This window comes from Phyllosticta citriasiana (genome assembly GCF_038021145.1).
Source record: "Phyllosticta citriasiana strain CBS 120426 chromosome Unknown IWZ02scaffold_14, whole genome shotgun sequence".
NCBI lineage: Eukaryota > Fungi > Ascomycota > Dothideomycetes > Botryosphaeriales > Phyllostictaceae > Phyllosticta > Phyllosticta citriasiana.
Window position 1 is genome coordinate 903,886 of NW_027117291.1, and position 27,628 is coordinate 931,513.

Below are 27,628 nucleotides of genomic sequence, written 5' to 3' on the forward strand. Positions count from 1 at the left end.
AGCTTTCCCAAGGTGTAAGGTAGCCTCTCACATACACATAGATTTGACGTCAGAGACAAGGGTTAAAAGGCTAGCTAGAAGCCAGACCTTTTGGTGGGTTGCCTGACTAGAAGTTGAAAGAACATTTGCAACTTGATGACGCTGAAGTCCGGCCTGAGAGTAACTTGAGAAAGCCCAACGCATGCAACAACAAACTCCAGTGTTCGGAGAGAGCCCGATGATTTATTGACCCCGCACCGCCGCTATTCAAGGTTAGGGCGGACAGAGCTATAACGAAAAAGCGGACATGACGGCAGTGGCAACCCATGTCAGGGCAGCGCCACAATTTAAACAGCGGGAGCTACAGCGGGAGCTCACCCTCCGAGCATTAGCTGCCGAGCCAGACGCCAAGATTTGGGGATATCTCAAGTGCCCGTTGTGCCGTGGTTCGCTTTCGCTTTTGAACTTATTTCAGGTCCACGTCCGAGAAGAAGGGGTTCTTTTGCAAATCGACAGGGGCAGTCATTTCGCCGTAGCCGCAAAGGAGGATTGATTTGGTGAAATAGGAAATCGTCAGGAGAGTGACTGACTTGGACAAACAAACCTAAGGAGATTTACAACACCAGTATGCGTGGGTATCTACCAATCAATGAAAATGCCTTGTCGTGTGGCACCACCTCCCGGACCAAAAAAGAGAAGACAAATAAGAAAAGTCGAGCAATGAAATTAAGGGGATGGCTGGTGTGCGCAGCGCAATATCAAAGAATGCGAGAGATGGCAACAATACCTCCAAAAGATACCATCTCGGTCACCTATCAGACTCAGATTCAGTCCTTGAGACCAAAAGCTTTCCTCAGCCCCGGGAATTTCTTCTTCTTGCCGCTTCTTCCAACAGGAACATCAGATGCCCTCCCTACCTGCTCTTGAGAACCGTTGGAAGATTTCCCCATCGGCGAAATGGCTGAGCTCCATCGCTTGCTTAGTTTCGGTTTCGTTCTGACAGAGGCGTCTGCAGTCATTGGCCTGCCGCGCACGGATCCGGGTTCTTCTGTCTGTTTCTCTTCCGCAGCAAGAGGCCATGATTCTTCGGCATTGGAGAGCAGAGTGTGCCGACGCTGATCGCTCGAGGTCTGACTCGGCGGTTCCACGGCGAGGACTGTGTCATCTTTGCCGGTGAAGGTTGCACCGTTGGATGTCGAAGGGCGTGGAAGTGAACTTTCTCGCTTTTTCCCCAAACCAAAGAGGCCGCGTTTGCTCTTTTTGGGAGGCGCTTCCCCGTCGGTAGCCCACTTGCTGTCCATGAGCCCGCCTTTGCGAGATGAGCGGGGATCGGTCAACGAGGTTTCTCCATTGTCACTAGCAGCCGCTTCAGGCTTGGTCCGCGACTTCCCACCGGATCGCTTGGTCAGTGATGGCGGAGAGTTGGGCTCTCCCATGTCACTTTCATCTTCGAGCTCTGTCGAATCGCCATCGTCATCTCGTCGTGGGATGCCCCTGACAGGCCTCAGGTCGCTTGGCATTTGTGGAATATCGTCCTCGTCGTCTGAATCAGCGATTCGCGATCGGAATACTGGTAGTCCCGGTTCCTCTTCATCGTCGGAGTCCGCAAAGCGTGACTTCTTGAGAGCTGACATGGCGGGTGCCTTTGGCTTGGCTGAATTGGGCTTTGCTATGCGGGAAAATCTCGAAGCTTTCGGAGTGCTTGGTGCTGACGCCCGCTGAGCGTATTGAGGCTGGTAAGTTGTCGACATCTTTTTCTTGCCAAAGAATGAGCCTGTAGGAGACAGCGAGCGGATGCTCAGACTCTTTGGAGAGCTCATGGGTGGTGATATGGGTCGTGTTTGTTGCCGGGATGGTAGTTCAACCAAAGAATCACGCATGCCAGAACGCATGGTATATTTTCCCCTCATGGAACTAGGTGGTCTGCTGCGCTGGAAGCTACTCGCAGATACATCGGAGTCGTTAGATGGCGACCGGGCGAGCGGAGGCATAGAGGTGATCCGATTCTTGGAAGAAGGAGGCAGCGCCGAATTTGGACGCCCAATGGATGCAGACACCCCCATGGGAATTTTTTTCTTTTGGAGAGCGGACCTTGGCTCGGGCAAGTCCACATGCGCGTACCTTGATGCGGCAAGACCTCCTGACGGACCCGGTCCTCGCATCGGAGTTCTCATTGTAGTCCTCATCTTCGCCCCCGATGTTGTTCGCTGTGGAGGTTGTGGTTTTTCGACACGCATGGTAGTCTTCAGCGCCGGTTTCCTCGGTTGGACATTGGCTGCTCTGGGAGTTGGACTGCGCCGAGCAGTCTTTGGTGCTGCCACGACAAGTGGCTCGGGCACGACTTTAGCCTTCTTCTTGCGCTGGGAAAACCCACGCGGGAGAGACTCGGCAGATAGTTCGGTTGACGTTGGGATGTTCGCAGTGTCCATTTCCTCGTTACGCTGCTTTTTGACTCTGTTCTCCCGGCTTTCGGCTTTGCGCTTGGGCTCATTATTCTGGCAGGGTTTCTCATCTCGAGCGTGGGAAGCCATGGCGGCGTTGAGACTCGATGGAGGTGGTCCTTGGACAATGGCATCCAAAGAGGCGAACCCCCCTTCCAGCTGGGACAGGTCCTCAGCAGCATCGCTGTATATACTCTCTCCTTCCGAGCTCTCATCCTCAGAGTTTTGTCCCTGATCATTTAGGTCTTGATCCTTTAAAAGCTTTTGCAGGTTTGACGCTGAAAGCGGTTCGGGGTCTTCTTGGGTGTCTTCCGGCTGTTCATCCACCGACCAAGAGCCCGGCATGTCGAAAGCTTCCTCCTCCTCCCGCTCTGTGCCAGGAGTCGCGGGTTGGACAGCAATCTGGGGCACGTCCATTGGCATCTCGACCAACGTTTCTAATTTGCGCGTGCTTGGCTCGAGCTTGCCGTTGCCGTATCCCTTTGAGATGGCGTGAAATTGTTCAGAATCCGGAGATTCTACGGTCGAGGCATCATCTGACGCATACTCTGAGCCTTCGGTAGTTTTTATGCCCGAAGACGACTGCTGACGAGTTTTGCCTGATTGCGACGCGTATTCGTACGACTTGATATCGCGGTCGTCGTGCGGATCGACCATGGTGTGCGATGACGACATCGAGGATGGTACGTATTCTGTGACCTTTTCAGCGAGCTCTTCATCGCCGTCCTGTCTTCCTCTCCGAACGCTTCCAAAGGAAGGTAGAGTCGGTCGGGGCTTCATGACATCTTCCGAGACGTTGTCCTTACCCTGTACTGATCGACCACCCCAGCGAGAAGAGCTTTGGTCGAGAGAGTTGGATGACGAAATGGAAGCATCGTCCTCTTTGATGGCGCGGTTGTCTTCGAAGCTAACTCGAGTTCCTTTTTTAATTTGACGAGATCGTTGCAGATCAAGGGAACCAGAGTCTGAGCCAGCATCCGACGAGGCTTTTCCATGTCCTTTTGGAGAACTTGTCCGAACCGAGGAAGAAGGCGAGTGTTTCAGGGCAGACTTGATAGGCGAAATAGATCGTGGCGGCGGTTGGTGTCTGACTCCGCTCGAGACGTCCACAGCATTGAGTGCAAAGTGTGCTGATCGAGCTGGGCTGATCGATGTGTTCCTCTCATGCGAATATCTGGTAGCTGGCTGGAGTGTCATGCTGTCAACCCGAAGCCCAGTAGATGGCACGGGCTGACTGACTGCTCTTGTCCGTTTGAACTCGGCGGAAGGCAAGTCTCTGGCGGGCACCCTCCTCGCACGAGAAGCCTCAGGGTCGAAAGCCTTTTCCAGTCGCCTCTCTTCGGCATCCTCGGCTTCGGGAGACTCTTCAACGGTGGATGGTTTTCGGACAAATCGCATAGCTTGTCTGGATTGTGGACTGGACAAGTCTGATTCGGCTGAAAGGTCAGAGGCGGACGAGGAGCTTTGTGGTGTCGCTGGAAGATCGATTGTTGGTTTGCGCGGTGGTGTTTTGGATCGTGCTTGTCCTTGCAGATGTCCGCTCACCACATTCCCCGACAATTTTTCGGCGCTGCTACCCATTTCTCTTGGAGATTTTGCCTTCAATCCTGATGAATTTGCCGGGTTGTGTCTTGAATCATAGAGTCCACCTGCAGCCATGGAAGGCACTGAAGATGTCCTCCGTACATTACCTCGTGGCTTCACGTCGCTGACGATGGGCCCGGTGAACCAACCGCTGTGGCCTACTCGCGCTGGCGGAGGGCTTGAAGGTGGAGTCGGACGAGGGGATATTGGACGTGAGAAGTTGACAGAAGATCTCCTGCCAACCTCGGCCTCGGGACTATGCGACGCAGTAGAAGTCCCATCGGCATCGGCTTCTTCGTCCAGACGAATTTGTCTGCGGCCGGGGGTTCTAGGAGTTGGTGCCAGGACCTTCATCGGAGAAGAGCCTGTACTCTTGTTGCGCTTATGGCTTTCGAGATTCTGGGGGAGTGCTGGGACTGGAGGTATGTCAATGTCCATTGCTGATAACGCTCTGGCTCGCGACCTGTTCTGGACCACGCTCGGTGAAGGAGTACGAAAGGTCCGCTCACTCATTGAGCCTGAACTAGCCTGCCTGCGGACACCCGGGGGACTGGCAGCTCCCCCTGAGGCTCCCGACGCTGTAGAGCCCTTTCTCTGCATGCGCTTGGTCTGCACACTAGCCACCGGGACCGGGGTTGTAGAATGCGACCGCAGGGCAGCGGCGGCTGCCGCAGATGAGAGGTCGCCATTTGAAGACTTGCTCTTCAGAAATGCCTGGCTGGCGGCGAGCGCGGCATTCGGCGAAGGGGTCGTCTTCTGCGGCTGCAAAGCGCCAAGTCAGTTTGTGCGCATCAGATGGGTCGCAAGGTTGGTCGCATAGGGTGGTGAAACATACCGGACCTGAGACGGCGCGACGACGATTCTTGAACATCTTTGCGATGAACGAAGAAGGCGCAATCAAGGTCGTCCTAGCATGAGGGGCCTGGAGGGGTGGAAAGGGTGGAAAAGAACAAGCAGCAAGGGGTGTTGACAGTTGATGTCATGCGCCGCTCCGGAAACTAGGTAGATAGCAGGGGAGCTGATGGCTGCGCTGGAGCAAGCGCTGACACGAATGAAACACAAAGGCGCAGGTAAACCACGCGACGGCGAGGGTCAAGCAGGTTTCGCAGGCGACGGATGGTGGTGTAGAAGTGAAGCTGGTCAAGGGCGCGCGGGTGGGTGGTGTGGAAGAGATGTGCACTGGGGTGTCGGTGGTCCGGGAAGGTGAGGTGGCGAAGCGCTCTGGGACGAAGACATCGACATGACGTCCGGGCAGCCGGCAGGCCGGCTCTTCCATGTCATGCACGCGCGGCGCAGTATTTTGCGACGGACTGGGAAACTATTCACGTCTCCAAAGACTGACGATTGACACAGGAGTGGTACGCCTACTGCACCTACCCGTCGCTCCAAAGCAGACCAGAGGGAGGGAGGGAGTTGGCCATGTCAGCGGAAGAAGCAGCCTGCCCTGGTTTGTCCCTGCAGCGCGCCAAGTTATGTACCTCAGTCCCCAGAACGCAAAGGATGGATCCTTTAGAGAGAGCCGTCGTCTGCGGAAGACACAAGCGCGCTGACTGACTGAACAACCTAACACCCCCTTGGGGCTCCATCCATTCGGTTGCTTGGTTCAGGTGAGGTGAGTTTCCTTCCTTTCCTTTCCATTCCAGTTGCTGACAGTGGCAGCTATGACGTCGTCGGCTATGCTGGTCTGGCTGCTCACACCCGCCCATCGCCAATTGGAATCAAATCAAACCCCCAAGTCACACGACCCGACGCTCTCCGGCCCACACCATCATCGCAAATTCCCATGGCCGCTTCCCCGCATCGTCATATGGCATTCGGCTTGCGACAGTGTGTACTTGACTCCCTGAAACCTCAAGTCAGGCTACCCCCTTCAGCCATCACCACGCCTTGCTTTTGTCGACTCGCTATGGGCCAAATTTCAGAGGCCAAGAACCAACAGCTGCCCCCTCTTCCGCTGCCCCCTGGAATCACATCGCGCATTGTTCCAGACACGGTCGCCGGCCTGGACATGCACATTCTTGAGGCTGGATATGATCCTTCCCGCACCAAGCCCTTGATACTGCTCCTCCATGGCTTCCCGGAACTCGCCTATTCATGGCGCAAAGTCATGTTGCCGCTCTGTTCCGCGGGATACTATGTCGTCGCCCCCGATCAACGCGGCTACGGACGAACCACGGGCTGGGATACTTCTGGATATGCATCCGTGGACCTCGGACAATTCAGCATGACGCAATTGGTCACCGACATGGTCGTTCTGGTGTCGGCATTGGGATACAAAAAAGTCCGATGTGTCGTCGGACACGATTTTGGAGCCGTGTCTGCCAGCATGTGTGCGTTGATGCGGCCGGACATCTTTGGCAGCACTTTGCTCATGAGCCATCCGTACAAACCGCCTGCGCCATTGCCATTCAACGTAGCTCATACAGGTCCGGAAGGTCGTCGGTCTCAGAACCAAGAAAACATTGTTGGTCGGGACGTGCAGGGTGACCTGGCCAAGCTGTCGCCTCCCAGGAAGCACTACAAGTGGTATAACAGCACCGAAGGCGCGGCGCGCGAGTGGGAAAATCCACCACAAGGCATGACTGACTATCTTCGCGGCTACTATCACCTCAAGAGTGCAGACTGGAGCCAAAATGAACCTCGTCCCTTGAGAGAGTGGAGTGCAGAGGAATTAGCCAAGATGCCCGAGTACTATGTCATGCCGCAAGACAAGTCAATGCCCGGGGTCGTGTCGACCAACATGGCTGGGGAAAATGCAAAGGCAACAGAGCGATGGCTGTCCGATGACGAGCTAAACGTCTATGTCGACGAATGGAATCGCACAGGATTTCAGGGTGGACTCAATTGGTACCGCAGTCTGACAGATCCCAAGAGAAGAGACTTGGACTTGTTTGCTGGGCGGAAAATCGACGTGCCTAGCAAGTTTGTAAGCGGCAAAGCAGATTGGGGCAACTATCAGCAACCCGGTGTGATTGAGAAGCTTCCAGAGAGCTGCGGCGACTTTCGAGGCACAGTGATTTTGGACGGAGCCGGTCATTGGCCACAGCAAGAACAGCCGACGAGTGTGGCGGAGGAGATTCTCAAGTTTGTGACGGGATTGTGAGAATGGCCATTGTGCATTGTGATGGACGTGGCTGGGACGGGCGGCCTGGGGCTGGATGATTGGGTGGAGACGGCGGCCTGAATCAAGGGGTGGACATGGTAGAGTTGGGCCACCTGTTTCTTGGACGATACCCTAGGTAGACTACAGAAGGAGACAATTACACCGTCAGTTTGGGCCCCGTCATGTTTGTTTGTTTGGGTGGGTGCATAGGTAATTGGTTGCTGGCTGGATTCATTTCACGGCAACGCGAGTCGCGTCGCGAGTCGGCATCCGCGATCCATCTCCGACAGCGAATCGAAGTGGCTGGCACGAATTGAGTCTCTCCAGGCGGTGCACAGAGTCTATCGCCAGAAAGGGTGGGGTCCAGAGACAAAATGGTGACGATTCTGGAGGCGTGCAGGAGGCACATGGAGCTAACGAGCCAACGGCGAGCAGCGGCCAATTGGCGGGAGGAGCCGTCGACGGCGGGAGGCTGGGAAACGGCGTCGACCTGAGAGATGATGCAGCGACACAAGCAGACGAGGCCAATGGCGGAGCTCCACGACGGGGCCGGTGGAGTCTGGCCTGATATGGAGGCGCTTACGGGACAAGCGGCTGGCGTCGAGATGCAGTGCAGCAGGCGGCGTTGTACGAGGGTGTTTGGGGGACACGGCCAGTTCTTGATGGTCGTGAAGCTTGCTGTCTGCCTCTGAGCAGTGTTTTTCCCGCTGTCATCGAGTGAATTGAAGACAATTGGAAAATCAGTTGCTCTGGATACCCCGAGCCCAGGATCGCCAGGGTGGGGGGTGCCTGAACACATGCCGCCCAGCGAACGAACGACCGGGGGATTGACGCCGCGACGGGGATCACCAAAACACCATCTCCCCACAATTTCTCCCAACCGCGCCAATTACCTCGACATCGCATCACTCCCAGTCTCCACTCTGCAGCTCCGACTCGCTCACACCTACTCAATTGCTTCCGTCGTCAGCTTCCACCTCATCATCTCGCTCCTGCACATCCCCAAGACTTCCCACTTCCCCCCCCCCAGCCAATTGTGCGCCCACTTAAGTTGCCATCTGCCAGAGCCACATACGCTGCCTCGTCACCTCTTCCCTCTTCCCCTCTCTTTTCTTCAACCCATAACCCGCAAGGAGCCAAGAAGTTCTTTCTTGTCTTCCTTTCGAATTGTCCACGCAGTTCGAAAGGGCTTCAAGAGAGGACGCACCGACTCCATTCAATCTGGACTTTGACGCCCGCGTCCCGATCCCCTTCAGTGTCTTCCCGTCCTCGTATCGGAGTGACGCTTCCAAAGCTGAACATACAGAGATCAAGGTAGAGAGCAAACTACATCTACCTGATCAGTCTTCGCGCGTCGGACGGGAAGGTCACGCATCTGAAGCTGCCTACTCCGTCCCCGTCCACAAAGACAAACGCGTCAAGGAAGAGGTCCGCTTCTACGAACGAGACCGTCATCGACCCACCGTCCACGAAGAGGAGGAAGAGGTCCGCATCTACGAGAGGGACTACGACCGCCGCCATCCTCGAACTGAGCGCGATCGTTTCGAGGTTGAATTCGAGAGTGAGCGGTAAGTGTCCAGTCAGTGCTTGCTTTCGTTTTGTTATGCATAAACAAACGCACAATTCCTTTCGCTCCGCGGACCCGCATCTTCTCATCCGTCGACCCACCGGGGAACACCGCCCCATGCAGCTATAAACTCGCCTCATGCCCCCCCCCCCCCCCTCCCACAAAGCCTTGAACCTCCTCACTGACTCTTCCCTTCCAGCAACGACTACCGCCAGCCCTACCGTCGCTACGAAAAGGCTCAGATCAACGTCCCCGACCGCACTGAATTCAAGGAGCGCGTCTACGACAGCAAGTTCGATACTGTCCACGGTCCGGCTACCACATACGCCGACTCTCAAATAGACTCCAACGAACGTCAGTTCCGCGAGTACACACGTCCCATTGTCGACGACTCTCGTTACGAGTTTCGTCACCAATCCACTCACGGATCTCGTGCCGAAGAGGTGAATGAGAGACGTCACCCGCACCAAGATCAAGTTCGAGTAGAGTCTTCTTCTCGGACAACTGTCGACCCGCCCAAGCACAAGCGTGACATGGGATATTACGACGACGAAGGACACTACCACAGTTTTCGTCACGGTCTCCACAAAGCTGCCGACCGCATCCTGCACCCCATTCACGGCCACAGCCACACTTCTCACCACAAGCACGAACACCACCACGACCGCCCCGTCACGGACCGCGAGGAGGTGATTATCAAGGAGACGCACGCAGCTCCTTCCAAGCCTCGCAGCTCCGTCTCTGGCTCACACTCTCACCGCCGTCCCTCCCCTCCCCCTTCCTCCTACTCCGAGCCTAGGCGCGTCCGCACCTTCATCTCAGAAACTCCTCGGACCAGCGCCATGGCTTCCTCCAACTCCATCACCATCCCCTGCCACCACATCCGCATCGGCGACCTGCTGATCCTGCAGGGCCGGCCATGCCAGGTAATCCGGATCACGACGTCGTCGCAGACGGGCCAGCATCGGTACCTGGGCGTGGACCTGTTCACCAAGCAGCTGCACGAGGAGTCGAGCTTCATCTCGAACCCGGCGCCGTCGGTCATTGTGCAGAACATGCTGGGCCCCGTCTTCAAGCAGTACCGCGTGCTCGACATCCGCGAGGACGGCCGCGTCGTCTGCATGACCGAGGGCGGTGACGTCAAGCAGGGCCTCCCCGTCAACGACCAGGACCACCTCCTCAAGCGCCTCACCGAGGCCTTTGACGATGGCCGTGGCTCCATCCGCGTCCTCGTCATTAGTGACTCTGGCACTGAGCTCATTGTCGACTACAAGGTCGTCCATGGCTCTAGGCTGTAAACCCACTCGTACGTCTTCCCCTCCCCAACACTGTCAACACATCTTACTGACCACCTGCCAGATGAACACATCGATCGACCCATTGGCCTCGCTGATCAGAGGTGCTCTTCACTCTCTTTCTTGCCTTCCATCTCTGCACACGTAACACGCAACACACACACAGAGACTTTCCCCCCAACCCCCCAAAAAGCAAAGCAACATGGAAAATCACCTTCCTTCGACCTGGCAGGCAGGCTGGCGTTTCGGGCTTGAACCGGATATAGGTAGCTGGACAATCAATCAAAGCGCGCCTCTGACCCTTTAATCGTTGTCAATTTCACTTGCTTGCTCTTCTGCTCCTTGATCGAAATGGCTCTCGTCGGCATCGGTCGTTGATTTGTTTGGTGCTTGGCTCCTTGGTGGGTAGAAGGGCAGTGGTGGCTTTTGGGGCATGGGGGGTAGCTAGCTAGCTAGCTAGCTAGGTAGGTAGTAGTTTGGTAGGTAGACGGCTGTTAATGGGAGACTTTGCAATGGCTTTTCTACACAGGAAGGACACTCCGCTCTGTGTTTCTTGCAATATCTGTATGGTTGACAAGCGCTCTGGTCAGACACAGTTGAACAACAAAACAGTCGTCAATGTTCCAGGTTCTATCAATGCATGTAACAGATGCACACTACTGATACCCAGGAAAAACATCCACACCACGCCCTCTCAACTCTTATTCGTATACGGCAAAACATCTCTCGCCAAATCGACCTTCTCGACCTGAACCTCTTCTCTTACATCCCCTCTGACCGCCACGGCAACCATGTAGTCCTCCTCAAACGCCTGGATCTCCATGCGCACATCCTCGACGCGGCTGCCCTTGAACCACACCTCGACATCAGAGACGCGCTCGCCCCAAGTGCCGTGAGTGGAGCAGCGAGCAACGGTCCCGGGGCGCGGCGCACGCACGTTGCGGAACTCGAGGTCGCGCAGCCAGGGCGCCAGCAGCGCCTCGCCCGTCAACTTGACATAGGCCTCCTTGAGGGCCCAAAAGACGTAGAAGCGTCGCAACTTGGCGTCGACGAGCAGATCGGACGAGAAGGTGACGGAGCGGTCGGGCTGGCCGTTCTGGCCCTTCTGCGTGGCCGAGAGCTCGAGGTTGCGGCGCGTGCAGCGGTCGTGGCGACCCAGCTCCCACGCAGACAGGTGCGTGCCGTCGAGCAGCGTGACGCCGTCGTCGAGGCTGTACTTCATGTCCCACATCTCGGCGTCCGAGAAGCAGTCGGTGTAGATGTCGACCCAGGCTTCGAAGCCGTCGGCGTCGATGACGCGGTAGTCGTTGCGCTCATTGACGCACACAATGTCGATGCCCAGGTCTGTCTTGTCCGCTGTCGTCCCAATCAGGGCTACCAGCCCTGCCTGGTGTGAGACGTTGAAGCTGATGGTTGAAGCAGACTTGTCCTCCGCAGGTACGTAGCTTGGCTTGCCGTGGACGGGGTCGGGCCGTCGCTCGAAGCGGATCGTGTCCCAGGCGACGCCCAGCGAGCGTGCAATGTAGGCGCGCTTCAGGAGCGCTGAGCCCAGGCTCATACGCGCATCTTTGATGAAGTGCTTGCGCGTCACCGAGGCGAGTTCGTCGGACGAGAGCAACGGGAAGAGATCGGCGGCCTAGGAGGAGAAGGGGGTCGTGTTCAGCGAGGCGGTCAGGGTAGAGGTGGACGGTTACTGACTGCTTCGCGGATGTTGTCGCCTGTCCACAGGGATCGTGTGTCCAGTAGCCAGCACGTCACTGCTGGGGGAGCCATGGTGGATGGTCGTTTGGGCTGGAGAGTCTCGGACGTGATCCGAGCTCGTCCAATGGTGCTGGAAGAGACGGCTACCGTCGCTCAGACATAAGCAGAAGATGCTCTTCATCCAAATGGGTCGGAGAGTGGTGTTGGTCTTACATTGAGAGAACCGACGGTCAGCGTGCGTTCGTGCCTGGACGTCAGCGGGCAGCCCAGACCAGACCAGCGCCGTCCCGCCGCCAAAAGACCCCCGCGGGCCTGCCCAGTCAACCCGACCCTTGTCAAAAACTTCGTTAGGGCGCACCCGGCGCTCTGAGTGTTCTCGCCGCCCACCACCGAACACCGTCATGACTCCCACGACTCCAAACGCCTCCAGATTCTACAGGTCACCAGCATGGGACGGCAAATAACAATCGGAGTTCTGGCCTTGCAAGGCGCCTTCAGCGAGCACGTCCAGCTGCTGCGCAACGCCATCCACGAATTGGGCCGGCGCAACGCTGCCAAAGATGCCGAGTGGAGCGTCATCGAGGTGCGCACACCCGCCGAGTTGGCGCGCTGCGATGCGCTGGTTCTACCTGGCGGCGAGAGCACCACCATGAGCTTAGTTGCGGAGCGGAGCGGCCTGCTGGAACCGTTGCGCGACTTTGTCAAGTAAGTCGTCGAGTCACGGCTGCTTGCGCCCTTCTTCCTTATGGTCAATTGTCCACACACCATGTGGCACTTTGAAAGCTGACGGTCATTCCCTCATGCAGAGCCCACCGCCGCCCTACCTGGGGCACATGCGCCGGCCTCATCCTCCTCTCCGAATCAGCCAACCGCACCAAAAAAGGCGGCCAAGAGCTCATCGGCGGCCTCGACGTCCGCGTTTCCCGCAACCACTTTGGCCGCCAGACCGAGTCTTTCACAGCAGCTTTGGATCTGCCTTTTCTCCGTAACGGCACCGACGCTGCGGCACTCTTCCACAGCGTCTTCATTCGCGCTCCCGTTGTCGAGAGGTTGCTAGCACACAAAGACGGAGAGCAAGCCGAGGAGAAGGCCATAGAAGATACCATAGTAGCGCCGGCAAAGACGCCAAAAGACGAAGTCGCGCGGAGCGACTTTGACGCGCAGGTTGAAGTTCTGGCACGTTTGCCGGGCAAAGCAAAGGCCCTGGGCAGCGGTGCTACGGCGAGCGAGGAGGGCGAAGAGGGCGACATTATTGCTGTGAGGCAAGGCAATGTTTTTGGCACGAGCTTCCATCCAGAGCTCACTGGGGATGCGAGGATACATGTGTGGTGGTTGGAACAGGTATTGGCGGCATTGGGTCGGAGGAAAGACATTCCCGTTCGGTGATGCAAAGTCGTAGAGAGGTATAGACATAGACTTAATCAGCAGACTTCTTGCTTCCAATGATCTTCATTCAACCGGACTTTCGACCGGGTCATGCCCGTAGTGTGTCTACCTCCCTGTGCCGATAACTTCCACCTCGCTTTTATTTCCTCGCTTTTATGGGCCCACGTTGCAAGCTTGAAAGTGCGGCCGCTCTCCCGGTGGCCGTCATGAATCTAGAAGCCTTACCTCAAGCTGCCAACTTTTAGCCATGTAGGCTCCTGAAGAGATACCGAATATAAGGAGGTATCGATCGATCGTAAGATTTGTCTTTGTCCGGATGCATGGAGCCTTCAAATGCCCAACTAGCCCAGACGCCAGCCTGTTTTGCGAGATGCCATTATGCCACTGTCTTTTTCAGCATCCTCAACGGTAGTCATCGCGGTAGGGGTCGACGGCGCGTCCGTAACCGCCTCGTCCAGGGTCGTATTCGTCACGGTACTCGTCGCGCACTTGACCACCAGACTTTCCGCGCCTGTGTCGTGTCAGCATCTGCCGGAGAGGGACGACAAAACAGCACGGCTTACCCGTATTGACGACCCTCGGCAAAACCTTCGTCCAGATCGGTACGGATGATGCGCTCGTCAAGCTTGGTGCCTCCAATGTACTTCATGCAGTCGAGCGCGTCCTGATGGCTGTAGTACTCGACAAAGCAGAAGCCGCATGGGGTCTTTTGATAGCGATCGAGGCCCATGACGAGGCGCTTGATTTCACCACACCTAGCACCAAGTCAGCGCGATTCTTGACACCACGATTCCTCAACTGACTTGGCAAAAAGCTCGTGGATTTGTTCCTCGGTGGTGTAGAAGGACCTCGATTACGGTTAGCTTCGCTTACGATCGAGCTCGCACGCGCCCTTACAAGTTGCCGACGTAGAGCGTGGTAGCATCCTTCAGCTTGTCCTCAAAATCTGGTGTCCTTTCGCGCTCGTCTTCGACTTCACCTGCCGGAACATACTTGCGCTTCCTGTGCTGCGATTGAAAGTCGAGTCAGAATGCGCACAGTCGCGTGTAGTAGGTGAAGACGAACCTTGCTAGCGGCATAGGAGCTTGGCTTGTCGAGGCGATCGACGGTGTTGCGAGTCGTCCTCACCGGAGGCATCCTGAAGACAGTAAGTTGTTGAAAGAGGATGGCGCGCAAGTCGCGGGAAGCAAGTGGTAGCTGCGGCGCCTTTCCGCGGGGTGCAGGGATCTTTTGACTTGGCCGAAATACATCCGCTGTGATGCGTCTTTGAGCCTCGCGCCGCGTCGTTTAGCTCCATGCGCAAACATCACCACCAACGCCTTCGCCGAGACAGGTTCCTCGCTCGCAAGCACCTCGAAGCTCTTTCAACCCGGATCCTCTACCTGTATCTGGATCTGAGCTTCCTGCGGGCCGCATTCACCCAACCTCCACGGGCATCATCACCATGCCCAGGGTCCTAAGCTACACGCCGCCATGGCTTTCGCGCGGCGCCCCAGGCTTCGACGTCTTCAACCAAAGCAATGTCAAGGGAAAAGGTTCGCACAGAGCAGCAAATGCTCCGACCAAGATGGGTGCGCCTGGCCCGAAGCGAACTATTGCGAACCGCGGCAATGAAATATTCGTGGCAGTTGGGAACGAGATCCGCTGGGCAAATCTTTTGCACTTAAAGGAGGCTGGTTACGATAAAGAAAAGCGTGGCTTTGGGAAGAGTTGGAGAAATGGCCAGGGCCGTGGTCACTTGGAGGCCATGGATGAACTGGATCAAGTCTACAGGGTAATGCGCCTTTTCTCTTTCTCTCTCATAATCCTGAGCTGACATTGGATCAATAGACCTTGAGAACCAATGTCTCGGGACAGATCACCGAGCTTTCGATCGCGCCAAACAACGACTATATGGCAATTTGTACCTCTCACACCGTGCACATTGCCCTTTTGCCCGACTCTGCCCACCTGGTGTCCGATGACACTGGACCCATCAAGCTCAAGACGTTCCATCTTGGACCAACTTCTCACGTCTTAGACTCGAGCCCTTTGGCTGCAATCTTGTGGCACCCGCTTGGACGCCATGGACGTTGCATCGTAACCGTCACCAGCGACGCGAATCTTCGCCTTTGGGAATTCAACCGGGACAACAGAAACTCTTTTGGTGAACCTGAGCTGTCTATCGACCTGAAGAAGCTGGCCAGTGGGGTTGATTCCATGGAAGACTTCAGAGCCGCGAGGATCGACGAGAAGAATGGATATACCCCCGATTCATTCGAAATGGAAGTTGCCTCAGCTTGTTTTGGTGCGACAAGCAAGACCAACTCGCGCGGATGGAACCCGATGACTCTTTGGGTTGCAATGAAGAATGGCGACATCTACGCCCTGTGTCCGCTTCTTCCCAAGAGGTGGGAGTATCCCAGCCAGGGCAGACCTTTTCTGCGGAGTCTCGCTTTGCCGATCCAGGCGCGGGATCAGATTTCTGGCCCGGAAGATGACGAAGACTTTGACCAGCAGACGTCGGAGCAGCAGAGAGAATGGTTCGCTGGCATCAGAGGCGACCTGGACGAGAATCCGAGGACAGGCGAGCTTCTCGAGGTCTACACTCGCCCTGTCCATCCTGGTCCCATTCCCCGCCTTCAGGGCCCTTTCATCCTCGACCCGGAAGTTGAGGTCGACGATTTCGAGGTCACCGATATTATTGTCGTCAATCTAAGCAATGAGGTTGATGCAGAAGATGAGGAGGACGCGAGCCGCGACGACCCCCCTGTGTCAATTATTTGTGTGGCTACGAACCAGGGCAAAATGCACGTTTGTCTCGAGTTTGAGGGAGTCGAGGGCGAATGGTTGCCCATGGAGAGCGTAAGTGACATCCAAATCGTGCATTCTGCTTTTGCTCACACACGCCAGTCCTCGGGAATCGTCCCTCTTTACGATTGTCCTTTACTGCAACTTTTTGAGACTGTCGAGTTCCAAACGCAAGATGGCAACGAGGTCTCATGCCACCCCGTCTTCACTGCGGACGCCAAAGGTGGTGCATCCGTCTTTGTCTCGACCGAGACGGGCGTGTACTTCGTCGGCATGACTGGCTGGGTGCGCCCGCTCTATGACGAGCTTTCCAACTTTGAACAGGATGGCGCCGCTTTGCGCATTGAAGCTATTCTGCGTGGCGCTGGGAGCTTACTTGAGAGCATCGTTCACTATCGACAGGACCAGTACGGAGACAAGCTGTCCCCCACTGCTGCATGCATCGCCATTGCGAATGTTGAGCTTGGGTACTTTTTGCTTGCCTCGGAGGGCTCTCAGCCCCACGCCATCGTCATCGACGCCCCCGACTCGGATTACTACGCTGATGGGCACCCGGTGGTTCCCTACGAGTATGACGAGGTGACAGGTCCCAAACTTCCAGAGCCATGGCCTGCCTACCAGCCGCCTCAAAGTCTCTTTGACTTTCAGAGCCAATTGCCCAAATTCATGGAGCACGTGCCGGAGAGGCACAAGTTTTTGCTCAAGGAAGAGATTCGCATGTCAACTGCCACACTGGACATTTTGACCAAGGCACACCGTGTGCTTGTCAACGAGACCCAGCTTCTGGGTCAGGCTGCCTCGAGCCTGTTTACCCGATGCCAAAGACTGCAAGATGAGCTGAGAGACCAACTCCGCAAGGCCAACGACGTCGCCAACCAAATCGAGGACATTACTGGCGAAGAGGATGCCAATCAAGGAGAGCTCACGGGGAGCAAGAAGATTGATGCCAGGATCGAACAGGTCAAGGCGAAGCAGAAGGAGCTTGTCGAACGTACCGAACGCATCAGGCAGAAACTATCCAAGGCGGGGACCCGCGAGCTGAGTGACAAGGAGCGGGCGTGGTTCGCCGAGGTGGACAGGATGAAGGCAGGCTTGTTGGATTCGTCGCCACCAGATGAGGGCGACGAGCCGACGCCGTCACGACGCCTCTCGCAGATCAGAAAGCTCAAGGAAGACTTGCTGCGACAAGTGCATGAGCTGGGCACCGAGGAGCCGGCTGAGAAGAAGGGCGATGACGAAGTCAAGGTGCCGAGCGAGTTCAGGAAGAAGAAGGTGCAGCAAATCATGGAGTTGCTGGATAGGGAAAGCGCAATGGTGGAGGCTGCGACGAAGAAGCTGAGAAGGCTGACAGTGGCGAGTGGAGGATACTAAAAATGGTGTGTATTGTCTGTGGTCAACGGTTGGATGGTTGACTGGTAAGTAGCAGTACATTTGAATAAGAGAACCCCGCAGGCTGTCTCTCACATCAGCATCACTCCAGCTGTGTACTCGACTGACCTCATTGAAGTTGACAGCTGACAAAGAGGTCGCTTGGCAACACGCCGGGCTGTCCAGGTCAATGGCGCGCGGCAAAGGCCGCATTGCATCACGGCGTGGGCGGGTGGTGGAGGTGAGTGGCACCAGACGCAGGTGGCCCGGCCGTGCGTTGCGGGCGCTTAGAGCAGTGCGCAGACAGGCCAGCCCCGTCACATCAACTGCGAATCGCGTTTTATTCTCCACCATGTCTATCCCCTTTGCGTATGGCTCTCCCGCACGCCCATCGCCCTCTTTTGGCCATTCTGCATCCTGAGTGGCCCATGCCACAATGTACCTGGTTCCGCATATCGCCAACATGAGGACGACAGACGTTTGCTCGCCCGTGCTGACGGCTGCATGCCCACCTGCACTCGCACCTCTCATAGGCCTGCCACTGCGAATCGAACGCGCGAAGCCAGTCGCACAGCGTTCGCCGCGAGCCTTTCCTGCCATAAGGCGCTGCCTTCTCCGCGCCTAGCTTTTCTTCTGCTTCTTGACCTTCTTCTCACTCCATCTTGGCTCTGCGAGTCCCCGTGCTCTTGTCTGCATTTCTCAAACAGCCCCCTTCTTCGCGTCGACTAATCCTGAGGCTCCATCTTGCCGCGCCCGTGTTCTCCTTAAACTTGAAAAGTCGCCGTTGCCGCCGCGCCACTCGCCATGTCGAGGACGTCCCTCTTGGTTGCCTGTGTGGCGGCACTTTGCTGGACCCCACTGGTTGTTGCACACACGGTCATTACGTATCCGGGTTGGAGAGGAAACAACTTGCACACGAATGGCACCAATGCGGATGGAAGCATTCCCACCGGCTCGATAGGGATCGACTACGACAATGGAACAACATCTTTTCCCTATGGCATGCAGTGGATGTACCCCTGTGAGTTATCCCAGCTCGAAAACATATGATAATCTTGGACTGACATGTCTTCAGGTGGCGGCTTGCCGACCAGCACAAACCGAACCAAGTGGCCAGTCAGCGGAGGAGCAGTCGGTGTCCAGCCCGGCTGGTTTTCTGGCCACTCGACGGCCCTCATGTACATCAACCTGGGGCTGGGAACGGAGCCTCTCAACATGAGCCACATCATGACTCCCGTCTTCCAAATCAACGGACCGTCCAACAATGAATACCCTGGCGAGATATGTATTCCGCAGGTGCCGTTGCCTGCCAACATCTCGGTCAAAATTGGCGACAATGCGACGATTCAGGTGGTTGAGGCGGCAAAGCACGGTGCAGCCCTATACAGCGTGAGTGACTCTTTTGAAATGGGACCGTCATGTGGCTGGCGCTGACCATGTCGTAATACGCAGTGTGTCGACATTACCTTTGCGGACCCGGCAGACGTTGCCGAGGTCAACGAGACCAACTGTCGCAATACGACTGCGCCCGACCAGCTTATCACGTTCGATCAGGTTTTCGCGACGTCGAGTCTTTCCGGTGCTCAGTCAATCCTGCCCTCAGTGGGCGTCCACACGCTGCTGCCCACTTTCGCTATGATGTTTGTCGCGTTCATGATGCTTTGAACAGAACGTTGATTGGGGCCATTTGTTGTCTTTCTGTTTTGATTTGGGATTGAGCGTTTGGGATTTGATACCTCTCTCGTTGTCTCTTCCGAAGAGATCGAGCGTCTTTGCTGTAAATATCGACAGGGCGCGCAAAAGGCGAATGTTCAGTAGCCAGAGTATGCAGGACGACGTTGACCGTCTTGGTAGTCGAGACGTAATGAATGGAAAAGAGCCTCCTCCTGCATGGACAAAAGATGCGGCTCCTCGCCGCTGTCATGGTTATGCATCTGACCGAAGGCTTATCTACCGCTTGTTCCAGCTTGTCAGCGGCAACGACATGATTTGCATGCGACTTCCTTTGCGCTCACCACCATCAGGCGAGCAGAGAGCAGTTGAGATAGACAGTCGGCCCGTTGCGTGGATCCCCTACCAATGATGTCTGGCGCAGCCGCCCGCAGCTCCAACAACCAGCATCATCCCCTCAACCACATGCACTCACTACCATTTGGACCGCCAAACATCACACGCACATCCGTTGCTCCGCTTTCGAAACGAGGTGCTGCGCAACGTGCGTGCCAGCACCACAGCCCGCCTGAACCGCTCTCCCGCCCCAGACACGACCAACACAGCCAGCCCTCGTTTAGCTGCAAACATGACATCGCAACCTACAAGCGCGAACACGACCAAGTCCGCAAGCAACAACAATCACATCTCCAACCCCAACCGCACGCCTTCAGCTCCCTCCGCAGCTCCAATCCGCTCCGCAAAACCCGGCAAGCCCAAGACGCAAGCCTCGCAACCACCACCGCCGCCGCCGCCGCCGCGTCACCACCAACCGCCGGCCCCCAGAAAATCCAAGCAAGCTCGCATACCGCTCAACGACGGGTGGACCCTCGTCTCCACTACGAATAAGATGTCGCGCTTCCGCATCTCGGACCTCGCCGCCACCCACACGCCCAACGGACCCGCGCCTATCATGCCCGGGACCTCCAAAGAGCAGCTTCTGGACCGCTTCGCCGCGTTCCGCGAGCGCTGGCGCGAGAGCGCGTGTGTGGTGCAGTTGCGCGACCTGCTGGAGCGCACAGATCTGGACGTGCAGCGGGACCAAAGAGCACGGTGGCGACAGCAGCAATCTATAGGCGCGCAGGGAAAAGAGCAGGCAGAGTGGGGGTTGGAGCAAGGCGGCAGCGCAAACAAGACGATCGAGAACGCAATAGTGCTGGGGTTGGGGAGCTTGAGCATCGACAACATCGCCGGCGGCGTCAGGAGCATGTGGCAGCTGGTGTGCTTCCTCGAAATGGTGGCGCTTCTGAACGGCGGCGGTGGCAGCAGCAGCAGCAGCAGCAGTGAAGCAAATGGCAAGTCGGCGCCGACGCCGTCTGTCCCAGTGTACGCCGAAGACCCCGTCTTCAACGCCTTGGACGAAGAGGTGCTGGCGAGCTTGGGCGTCGAGATAGTGCGGCCCAGGAAAGGGGGAGTCGTCGCGGCGGCAGCTTCCTGTGGAAGCGTGGCAGCAGCGGATGAGGAAAACGCCGCCGGGTCGGCAGGGCTGATAGCAGACTCGACGTTTGTGTTTGCGCCCTTTATGCCCAGTTTTGTCATGATGGAGGAGTTTTTGAGCACGCGCGATCCGCTGTTATACGTGGGCAATGACATTGCCGGCATGCTGGAGCTGGGCCGCTCGCAGTTAAAGTACAGCAGGTCAGTCTCGAATCTAAACATCTCAACCATTGTCATCAAGATATCCAATTTTGAAAGCGATCTCCCTCGATGAAAAGTAGGCACGCTGTGAAGGTTTTGCTGAACCAATCTTGCTGCTCAACAGCACCTCAGACACCGACGACCACAACCGCACGCGGAAATGCATTGGGATCGGCGAAGCCTTCTTGAGCTCCAACAGGGGCGTTGCCATCATGCCCGACTTCGACCTCCACCCCCATGCCTTGGCTGGTCAGATGATTTACTGGCGGAAGCCTGCGGCTGTTGCTGGTCCCGGCGACGGCTAACACAAGTGATGCGTGGGGGGTCGATGCTCCTCACTGGCTGTTGGGTGCCTCCCACCACCTGACACTTTCCTTCAAGGATTCAATCTTGGTGCGACGAAATATCGCAAAGCCCCCAAGAGGAGGACCTCACGGAGATTCGTACGTTCCGCGACGGAGGCTGTTCGAACGCGGAAAGCCCTCGGCGATTCTTGGTCAAGTGATAGAGCCAACGACTCAATTCAAGGGCGACGGCAAGGAGCAATCAAACATCGCCTACCTCTCGAGTCGTCGAGACTGTTGACTTGAGAATCTTGCACCACAGCTCTGCGTTTTCAGAGAGACTGGCGAAGTGCTCGCCTGGATCAACAGGTACGCTATTAGAAATCTGTTATGCATTTCATGGAGGACTCCAAGGCAAGGCCCAGGCCAAAGATGTATGTATATTAAATCACCTACCTACTCAATGTGTCAGCCCTCTTTAGCAAAGATTCCCCTTCGCATTATCCTAATTCAGAAAAATTCCACAATGGTCAACACCAATTTTCAAGCCCCTCAAACAGAATCGCTGCGTACGCCAATCGTTTAATAATGATAACCAAAGACACCAGACTCGGTCATAGTCCTGCTCACGCTCAAATCCCCACAACAGCCGCCAACCATCCAAAAATGGCGACCAACGCTCCCACCGAGCACAATTCGACACCTCTCGCAGCCGCGGCAGTCGAGCTCGCCGCCGCCGCACCACCAGTCCTCTCCGACGCACTCGCTCCACTCGAAGTCGTTCTCGACGTGGTCATCCCGCTCCTTGTCGTGTTGGCCGAGGCATTGCGTGCAGTTGCCGAACTAAACGAGACGGTAGTGCCATTAACGACGACGGCATTCTGACCGACGCTGATGCTCTCTCCATCGCCCGGCAGCGACGTCACGACAGCGCCGGGAGTGAGTGTCAGAGCGGGCGAGCCGTCGAGCGAGAGCGTCGCGCCCTTTGTCAGCGAGCGCACCTCGTCGCCGAGCGTGACGACGGCCGCGGGCGAAGGCGTGCGCTTCGCCGCGGCGAGCGTCGACCCGTCGAGAACCACGCCCCCGAACGCCAGACTGACGACCTGCCCGCCTGCTACCGTCGTGTCTGCGCCGCCGACCGAGAGCGTTGTGCTGCCATAGACAAACGTCGACGCGCCGGGCGTGAAGTCGTAGGTTACGGGCGCTGGCGTCGCCCCTACGGCCTGCTGCGGCGTGATGGTCGAGCCGTCCACGAGCACGCCGTCTGATGCCAGCGATATGGATTGTCCGGCTACAGTCGCGGCCGGTCCGCCAACCGAGAGCGTCTTTGAGCCGTAGACGAGCGTGCTGGCGCCCGGCGTGTAGGCGAAAGTTCCCAGCGCTGCTGCCGTCGCCAGGGGCTCTGGGGCGATGCTGGAGCCGTCGACTACCACGCCATCGGACGCCAGCGTGACGGGCTTCCCAGCAATCATCACTTCAGGTCCGCCCACCGAAAGCGTCATTGAGCCGTAGATGAGACTGCTGGCGCCAGGCGTATAGGCGTATGCTGATGAGCCATCGCCAGTCAGGACGACAAGCGGCGACTCGCCCGAGGGCGCTACGGTCGAAGCATCGAAAACCACGCCGCCTCCCGAGGGCGCCAGACTCACCGTGTGCCCATCAACCGTGACTGCTGGGCCGCCGGCCGACACGGTGGCCGAACCGTACACGAACGTGCTCTCGGCTGCGTCATACGTGTACGCGGCGGCTGCGGGCAACACAACGGCATATTGCGATGTAGGCGTCGGCGCCGCAACCGGAGCCGTGTACGTGTTCCCATCGACGACGAGACCACCGGTGGCCAGCGTGACCTGAGCACCTGAAATCGTAAGGGCCGCTCCGCCGACAGACAGCGTGTTGGAGTCGTAAACCACCGTAGGCGCGCCGGCCGTGTAGGTGAAGTCCTCGGTTGGTGCGTTCGCGGGGACTCGCTGTCCCGAGTTGTCATTTTGTTCGTTTGGTGAGCTTGGCTGTCCTATCCCTGTGTTTGACTCTTGCGTTGGCGCGGGCAGCACGACGACTTGGGATCCGGCGGCTCCATTTGTCGTCTGGAAACAGGAATCGTCCATTCCGCAGACGATGTACGAAGCGACGTTTCTGCCCCCTTCACTTCCAGCCCCGTCATTCGGGGTCGAGGAATCGGATACATCATTCGTCGGCGAAGGGGCTCCGAGGTCAGTCTGGGACTCGACCCACTTGTCCACCATGTCAGCATCGCCACCATCACCAAACTCGGTCGTGATACTAGGCTCGCCAGTGGGAACTTGAGGCACAGTCAAAGTCGCCTCGCCACCAGCGCTCTTCACCACGGTGATGATGGGGGTCAGAGTAGTGCCGTCCTCAACGCTCTTCACCACTGGGGTTTCCGCGGTCCAAGTTGCAGATGGGTTAGGAAGCACCACAATATTCTCTCCAGTCGGACTAGGCGAGGCCGAGATTTCGGCAGGACCGTCTTCTTCCAGCGCTGAGGTCTGCGTCACGACTGGCAGAGCAGTGCCGTCTTCAACGGTCTTCACCGCCGACGCAGAAAAGGATTCGGTTGCCGCCGAGTCTGGTAAAGTAAGCCACACAATGCTTTCTCTAGTGCGCGAGGCCGAGACTTCGGGAGGATCGTCTTCATCCGTTGCTGTGGTCGGCGTCACAACTGGCAGAGCAGTGGCATCTTCAACGGTCTTCCACGTCAACAAGTAATCAGGATCGTAGTCTTCCGACGCTGACGGTGGAGTCACGACTGGCAGAGCTGTCGTCTCGTCAACCGTCTTCACGGCCGTCGACGCACCAGTTGTGCTCTCGTCATCGTCATCATCGCCTGCCAGCAACCGGCCATGCGCCGTGGTCTCAGAGGGCAGATCGGTATAGACGGGGCCAAGAACAATCGTAGAATCGATGCCACTGAGCGTTTCCGCATTGTTGACAACCGACTTGGGGCCAGTCCCTTGAATCGTCCTTTCCGCCGACGTCGTGCGGCTCTTCGTAAGAGTGGGAAGCTCGGTCAGGCCTGTCGCGACGCTTTTATCCACCGTGTACGACAGGGTGAAGCCGGTGGGCGTGATGGTGCTTGTGTTTACTCCTATCGGTGCTGGAGTGATGGGTGTTACTGGAAGAATGGTGACAAGCGAAGGAGTCTCCGGTGTGATAGGTGTCACTGGGAGAATGGTGACAAATGAAGGAGTCTCTGGGATAGGCGTCACTGGCGTCTTTGAGGTGGAAGTCTCAGGGGTAGACGTTCCCGGAATGGGCGTTTCCAAAGTCGGTGTCTCCGATACAGACGTCACTGATATAGGTGTTTCTGGGCCACCTCTCAGGTTCGTGCTGGATACAAGAGTTGGAGTGGTTCCATTAAAGCCTTGTATACCTGCCAACACTGTTAGCCTTGTCCCCTTCTCTCTTTCAGAAAATGGGCATCTCACTATTCCCTGCAGCGAGCGAAGATGAAGCGAGAGTAGCCGCCACCAACAAAGAACGATTCCACATTCTGGCGAGCAATAAATCGAACAAGTCTTGGACGGGATAAAACAAAAAGATCGTCGGCCCCCTCGACCACCAGGCGGGCGGACAGAGCTGACCCGGGAGTTATATGCCCAGACATATCGTAAAGGGCTGTCCGTCCGGCCGTCCGTCAGACGTGCATAGAAAGGCTGAGTACCATTAATTAGGCGATCTTGTCAACATAGCCGCACAGTTGGTAGCACGGACGCCTGGCGAGGGCTGTTTGGGCTGAGCGTAGGGCCAAGAGGGTGAGGATGAGGCGCCACAGGGCAGACGGCGATGAAGCGCAGCCAGCGGGATAAAATAGGAGCTGCTGGGCTCTTCGCAGACGAATGGAGCAAACGCTCCCCGGTTGGCCTTGCACCGCCAAGGCAATATACGATCAAGTCAGCCATGGCCGTTACACGGATGGCCTTGGCGGGCTGGCTTTTTGAGGGGTCCAAAAATACGCCCCCGTCGTCCTGACCGCAACAGCAACATGGGCGTCTGCTCGTTCGGCTTCGATTGGCCGTCTCCCTTGCCTTTTGCTCTGGTGCGGCGTTGACTTGGTCCCGAGTCGCTAACACAAGCCCGCCGTCTGGTGGCGTGTTGTTGTTACCGAACGGCAGAGCGACACTTGAGGACCGCGGGGCTGAAGCGTCGTTCGTCGGCGTAGACCTGTAGAGGTCTTGCGTTTTTTCCCCTCTCATCCTCTCTTTTTCTCTTGAATTCCACCCAATCGCTCTTGTCGCCTGGTTTGTCTTTCTGATGTTGGCGCCGCTGCTGCTCTCGTCGTGGGCACGCGCTTTGGTTCTTTTCTTTTCCTTTTCCCACGCTCTTTCAGAGGATGGCGCCAGGTTGACCCGGAGGCAAACGGCTCCAGATCCCATCGTACTCGATCCGAGTCAAGTATGGTACGCACCTCAGGTACACTATTCTGGCGCCATTGACTTACCAATTTGAAAGGGATGGGAGCGAAGGTTTGTGGTCAACGTTCACTCTTCGAGTGGGCACGCCGGCGCAGCTGATGCGTGTGCACATTGCAATAGGAGGACAAGAAACTTGGGTCGTGGCTCCCACCGGTTGCGTGGCTTCGGATGCAAATGGCGACGAGTGTCATTCGAAAAGAGGAGGCCTCTTCCAAGCAAATGAGTCCTCGACGTGGCAGTCGACGACGGAAATTTGGGACAACTCGGGGATATACGGCCTCGGTGAGGTTGTTTTGGATGGCCTCGGCATCAGCGGTCAAGGCCAATACGGTATGTATTTACACCTGTCGAGAAAAGATGCTTCACCATTCGTGAATCCGGCTGATCAATTACAAATTGGAGGTTTCGACGTCGTTGGACTCAACGCAGGCAAAATTGCAAATCTAAACAGAACGATCGTAGCCCAATTCAACACTCTCGCGTTCTATCAGGGCCAATTCGGAGTGTCCCCACGCCCTACCAACTTCACCGTGGAAAACAACAATGCGTCGAGCATGAATGATCCAGTAAGTCAGACATGTCGTCGGCCCTCATCCCAAGACTAACTCGGACACAGCAACCGAGCTACTTTTCTTTGCTGCGAGACAACAGTCTGATTCCAAGTCTGACCTACAGCTACACGGCCGGGTCGTACGCGCGGACGGGCTCTCTGAGAAATGCGTGGGCGTCCTTCATCTTCGGCGGCTACGACGCAGCGCTCCTGGGACCGGACAAATTATCTTTCGACTTCACGCCGGACGACGGGCGCGAACTGGTCGTCGCCATCCAATCGATCCAAAAGACGGGCAGCAATGGCGACGTTGCGCTGCTGCCCACCCCGGTGCTCGCGGCGCTCGATACCAGCCAGGCAAACCTGTGGTTGCCTTCCGAGTCGTGCGAGCTGTTCGAAAGCGCTTTCGATATCACGTGGAATGAGACGTTGGGATTGTATCTTGTAAATGCGACGGTGCACGAGAGACTGGTGGAGGAGAATCCAAACGTCACGTTTAGTCTGGGGCATTCCGTGTCAGGGGGCAAGACGGTCGACATCGTATTGCCTTACAGCGCTTTCGATCTGAATGCTTCGTATCCCGCCATCCCGGGATCTGGACAGGAACGCTTCTTCCCTCTAAAGCGGGCGGCCAATTCGACCCAGGCAGGTTTTTTTTTTTTTTTTTTTTTTAATTGTCTTCCTCGACCAATCGACTTTGCTGACGGCATGTTCAGATCACGCTCGGCCGCACATTTCTCCAGGAAGCCTACTTCATCGCCGACTACGAGCGGCACAACTTCTCGCTCGCACAGCGCGTGTGGAACGACAGCGCAGCGTCGGAAATCGTGGCCATCCGCTCCGTCAACAGCGGCAGCGACAGCGGGCCCGCGCTCAGCATCGGTGCCATCGTCGGCATCGTGGTCGGCGCGGCGGCCATCGTCGTCGTCGTCCTAGTCGCCTTCTGCATCGTGCGCCGCCGCGCCAAACGCCGCACCATTGGCAAGAGGACCGAGGGAAACAGCAACGCCGCTGCCTTCGCCATGGCCAGCCAGTACAAGACGATTGAGGAGCTGCAGGGAGACGATCAGAGGCGCGAGTCGCGTGCGCTGCAGCATCGGATGGAGCTGCCTGGAGATGGCAAGACGGAGATGCCGGCGAATGAGGAGGTCAAGAGTCGGATTGAGATTGATGGGCAGGAGACGCCGGCGGAGCTCAGTCATGAGAGGATGAATGTGAATCCGCACGAGCTTCCGGGCGATTATCCGCCGGCGGTGGAGCTGACGGAGCGGAAGGAGCCGAGGCAGACGTAATGAGGCGTTTTTGAGAGCAATTTAAGAGTCATTATTGTTGATGATGTGCTTTTTTGATCAAGAGAGTTTCTGTGAGTTCTTGCGCCGGATACCCTAGACACTAGGGCCATTAGGAGAGATTTGGAGGGTTTCATTGTTGACTGATTATTCTGTAGGCTAGGAGCGAGGATCCAAGTGCTGGATCTGGGTAAAAGGACAAGAAACACCACTCCCCTACAGTGAACTGTTTCAACAGCAAGCCGGACGACGGTTTGTTCTAGAGTTCATACGCCATACGGGCATCTCTACTAGAGCATGGCATGGTTACACGGTGGTGTAAAAAGGGCAAAAAGAAAAAAGAAAAGAGAAATTCTAGTAACTACCCTATGAGTAGTGCTAGTAGGGATAGCACTAGAACGCTAGTACAGAGCGTATATATAATCTGCTACCCCCTACCTCTATACCTACTATTTACTCTTCTACGTACGCCTTCTTCCTATCCCCCTTCCTTTCCTTTCTATTACT

General features: G+C 56.6%; 10 protein-coding genes across 10 annotated transcripts; 7 read left to right on the plus strand and 3 right to left on the minus strand.

Moving 5' to 3' along the window:
* Nucleotides 1-669: 669 nt before the first annotated feature.
* On the minus strand, nucleotides 670-4,780 carry IWZ02DRAFT_82456 (uncharacterized protein). The gene has a single exon (XM_066771271.1). The coding sequence runs from the start codon at nucleotides 4,602-4,604 to the stop codon at nucleotides 807-809; it is 3,798 nt and encodes a 1,265-aa protein (XP_066619415.1). The 5' UTR covers nucleotides 4,605-4,780; the 3' UTR covers nucleotides 670-806.
* A 1,130-nt stretch (nucleotides 4,781-5,910) lies between these two features.
* On the plus strand, nucleotides 5,911-7,107 carry IWZ02DRAFT_471728 (Alpha/Beta hydrolase protein; the record flags this gene model as incomplete). Its single annotated transcript, XM_066768897.1, has 1 exon — nucleotides 5,911-7,107. The coding sequence occupies one exon, from the start codon at nucleotides 5,911-5,913 to the stop codon at nucleotides 7,105-7,107; it is 1,197 nt and encodes a 398-aa protein (XP_066619416.1).
* A 797-nt stretch (nucleotides 7,108-7,904) lies between these two features.
* Nucleotides 7,905-9,972, plus strand: IWZ02DRAFT_471738 (putative Woronin body protein hexa; the record flags this gene model as incomplete). The annotated part of the gene is made up of 4 exons (XM_066768898.1): nucleotides 7,905-8,072; nucleotides 8,287-8,675; nucleotides 8,874-9,411; nucleotides 9,469-9,972. The coding sequence occupies 4 exons, from the start codon at nucleotides 7,905-7,907 to the stop codon at nucleotides 9,970-9,972; spliced, it is 1,599 nt and encodes a 532-aa protein (XP_066619417.1).
* Nucleotides 9,973-10,299: 327 nt separating this feature from the next.
* Nucleotides 10,300-11,930, minus strand: IWZ02DRAFT_82739 (uncharacterized protein). The gene is made up of 2 exons (XM_066771274.1): nucleotides 11,668-11,930; nucleotides 10,300-11,605 (listed from the first exon to the last, which is right to left on the minus strand). Exons 1-2 carry the CDS (start codon nucleotides 11,740-11,742, stop codon nucleotides 10,664-10,666), a joined length of 1,017 nt encoding a protein of 338 aa, XP_066619418.1. The 5' UTR covers nucleotides 11,743-11,930; the 3' UTR covers nucleotides 10,300-10,663.
* IWZ02DRAFT_82616 (pyridoxine) lies at nucleotides 11,799-13,210 on the plus strand. Its single transcript, XM_066771273.1, has 2 exons — nucleotides 11,799-12,375; nucleotides 12,477-13,210. The coding sequence occupies exons 1-2, from the start codon at nucleotides 12,119-12,121 to the stop codon at nucleotides 13,054-13,056; spliced, it is 837 nt and encodes a 278-aa protein (XP_066619419.1). The 5' UTR covers nucleotides 11,799-12,118; the 3' UTR covers nucleotides 13,057-13,210.
* IWZ02DRAFT_461366 (nuclear cap-binding protein subunit 2) lies at nucleotides 13,102-14,239 on the minus strand. Its single transcript, XM_066768211.1, has 5 exons — nucleotides 14,122-14,239; nucleotides 13,954-14,063; nucleotides 13,860-13,904; nucleotides 13,620-13,811; nucleotides 13,102-13,567 (listed from the first exon to the last, which is right to left on the minus strand). The coding sequence occupies exons 1-5, from the start codon at nucleotides 14,191-14,193 to the stop codon at nucleotides 13,459-13,461; spliced, it is 528 nt and encodes a 175-aa protein (XP_066619420.1). The 5' UTR covers nucleotides 14,194-14,239; the 3' UTR covers nucleotides 13,102-13,458.
* Nucleotides 14,240-14,358: 119 nt separating this feature from the next.
* On the plus strand, nucleotides 14,359-17,530 carry IWZ02DRAFT_82989 (uncharacterized protein). The gene is made up of 5 exons (XM_066771278.1): nucleotides 14,359-14,830; nucleotides 14,887-15,900; nucleotides 15,949-17,222; nucleotides 17,354-17,455; nucleotides 17,518-17,530. Exons 1-3 carry the CDS (start codon nucleotides 14,501-14,503, stop codon nucleotides 17,215-17,217), a joined length of 2,613 nt encoding a protein of 870 aa, XP_066619421.1. The 5' UTR covers nucleotides 14,359-14,500; the 3' UTR covers nucleotides 17,218-17,222; nucleotides 17,354-17,455; nucleotides 17,518-17,530.
* Nucleotides 17,531-17,916: 386 nt separating this feature from the next.
* Nucleotides 17,917-19,219, plus strand: IWZ02DRAFT_82796 (uncharacterized protein). Its single transcript, XM_066771275.1, has 3 exons — nucleotides 17,917-18,235; nucleotides 18,290-18,603; nucleotides 18,667-19,219. The coding sequence occupies exons 1-3, from the start codon at nucleotides 18,019-18,021 to the stop codon at nucleotides 18,877-18,879; spliced, it is 744 nt and encodes a 247-aa protein (XP_066619422.1). The 5' UTR covers nucleotides 17,917-18,018; the 3' UTR covers nucleotides 18,880-19,219.
* Nucleotide 19,220: 1 nt separating this feature from the next.
* IWZ02DRAFT_82885 (uncharacterized protein) lies at nucleotides 19,221-21,134 on the plus strand. The gene is made up of 2 exons (XM_066771277.1): nucleotides 19,221-20,562; nucleotides 20,687-21,134. Exons 1-2 carry the CDS (start codon nucleotides 19,514-19,516, stop codon nucleotides 20,865-20,867), a joined length of 1,230 nt encoding a protein of 409 aa, XP_066619423.1. The 5' UTR covers nucleotides 19,221-19,513; the 3' UTR covers nucleotides 20,868-21,134.
* A 3,664-nt stretch (nucleotides 21,135-24,798) lies between these two features.
* IWZ02DRAFT_82799 (aspartic peptidase domain-containing protein) lies at nucleotides 24,799-27,316 on the plus strand. Its single transcript, XM_066771276.1, has 6 exons — nucleotides 24,799-25,267; nucleotides 25,320-25,612; nucleotides 25,685-25,848; nucleotides 25,899-26,477; nucleotides 26,549-27,195; nucleotides 27,280-27,316. The coding sequence occupies exons 1-5, from the start codon at nucleotides 25,122-25,124 to the stop codon at nucleotides 27,122-27,124; spliced, it is 1,758 nt and encodes a 585-aa protein (XP_066619424.1). The 5' UTR covers nucleotides 24,799-25,121; the 3' UTR covers nucleotides 27,125-27,195; nucleotides 27,280-27,316.
* The last annotated feature ends 312 nt before the right edge of the window (nucleotides 27,317-27,628 follow it).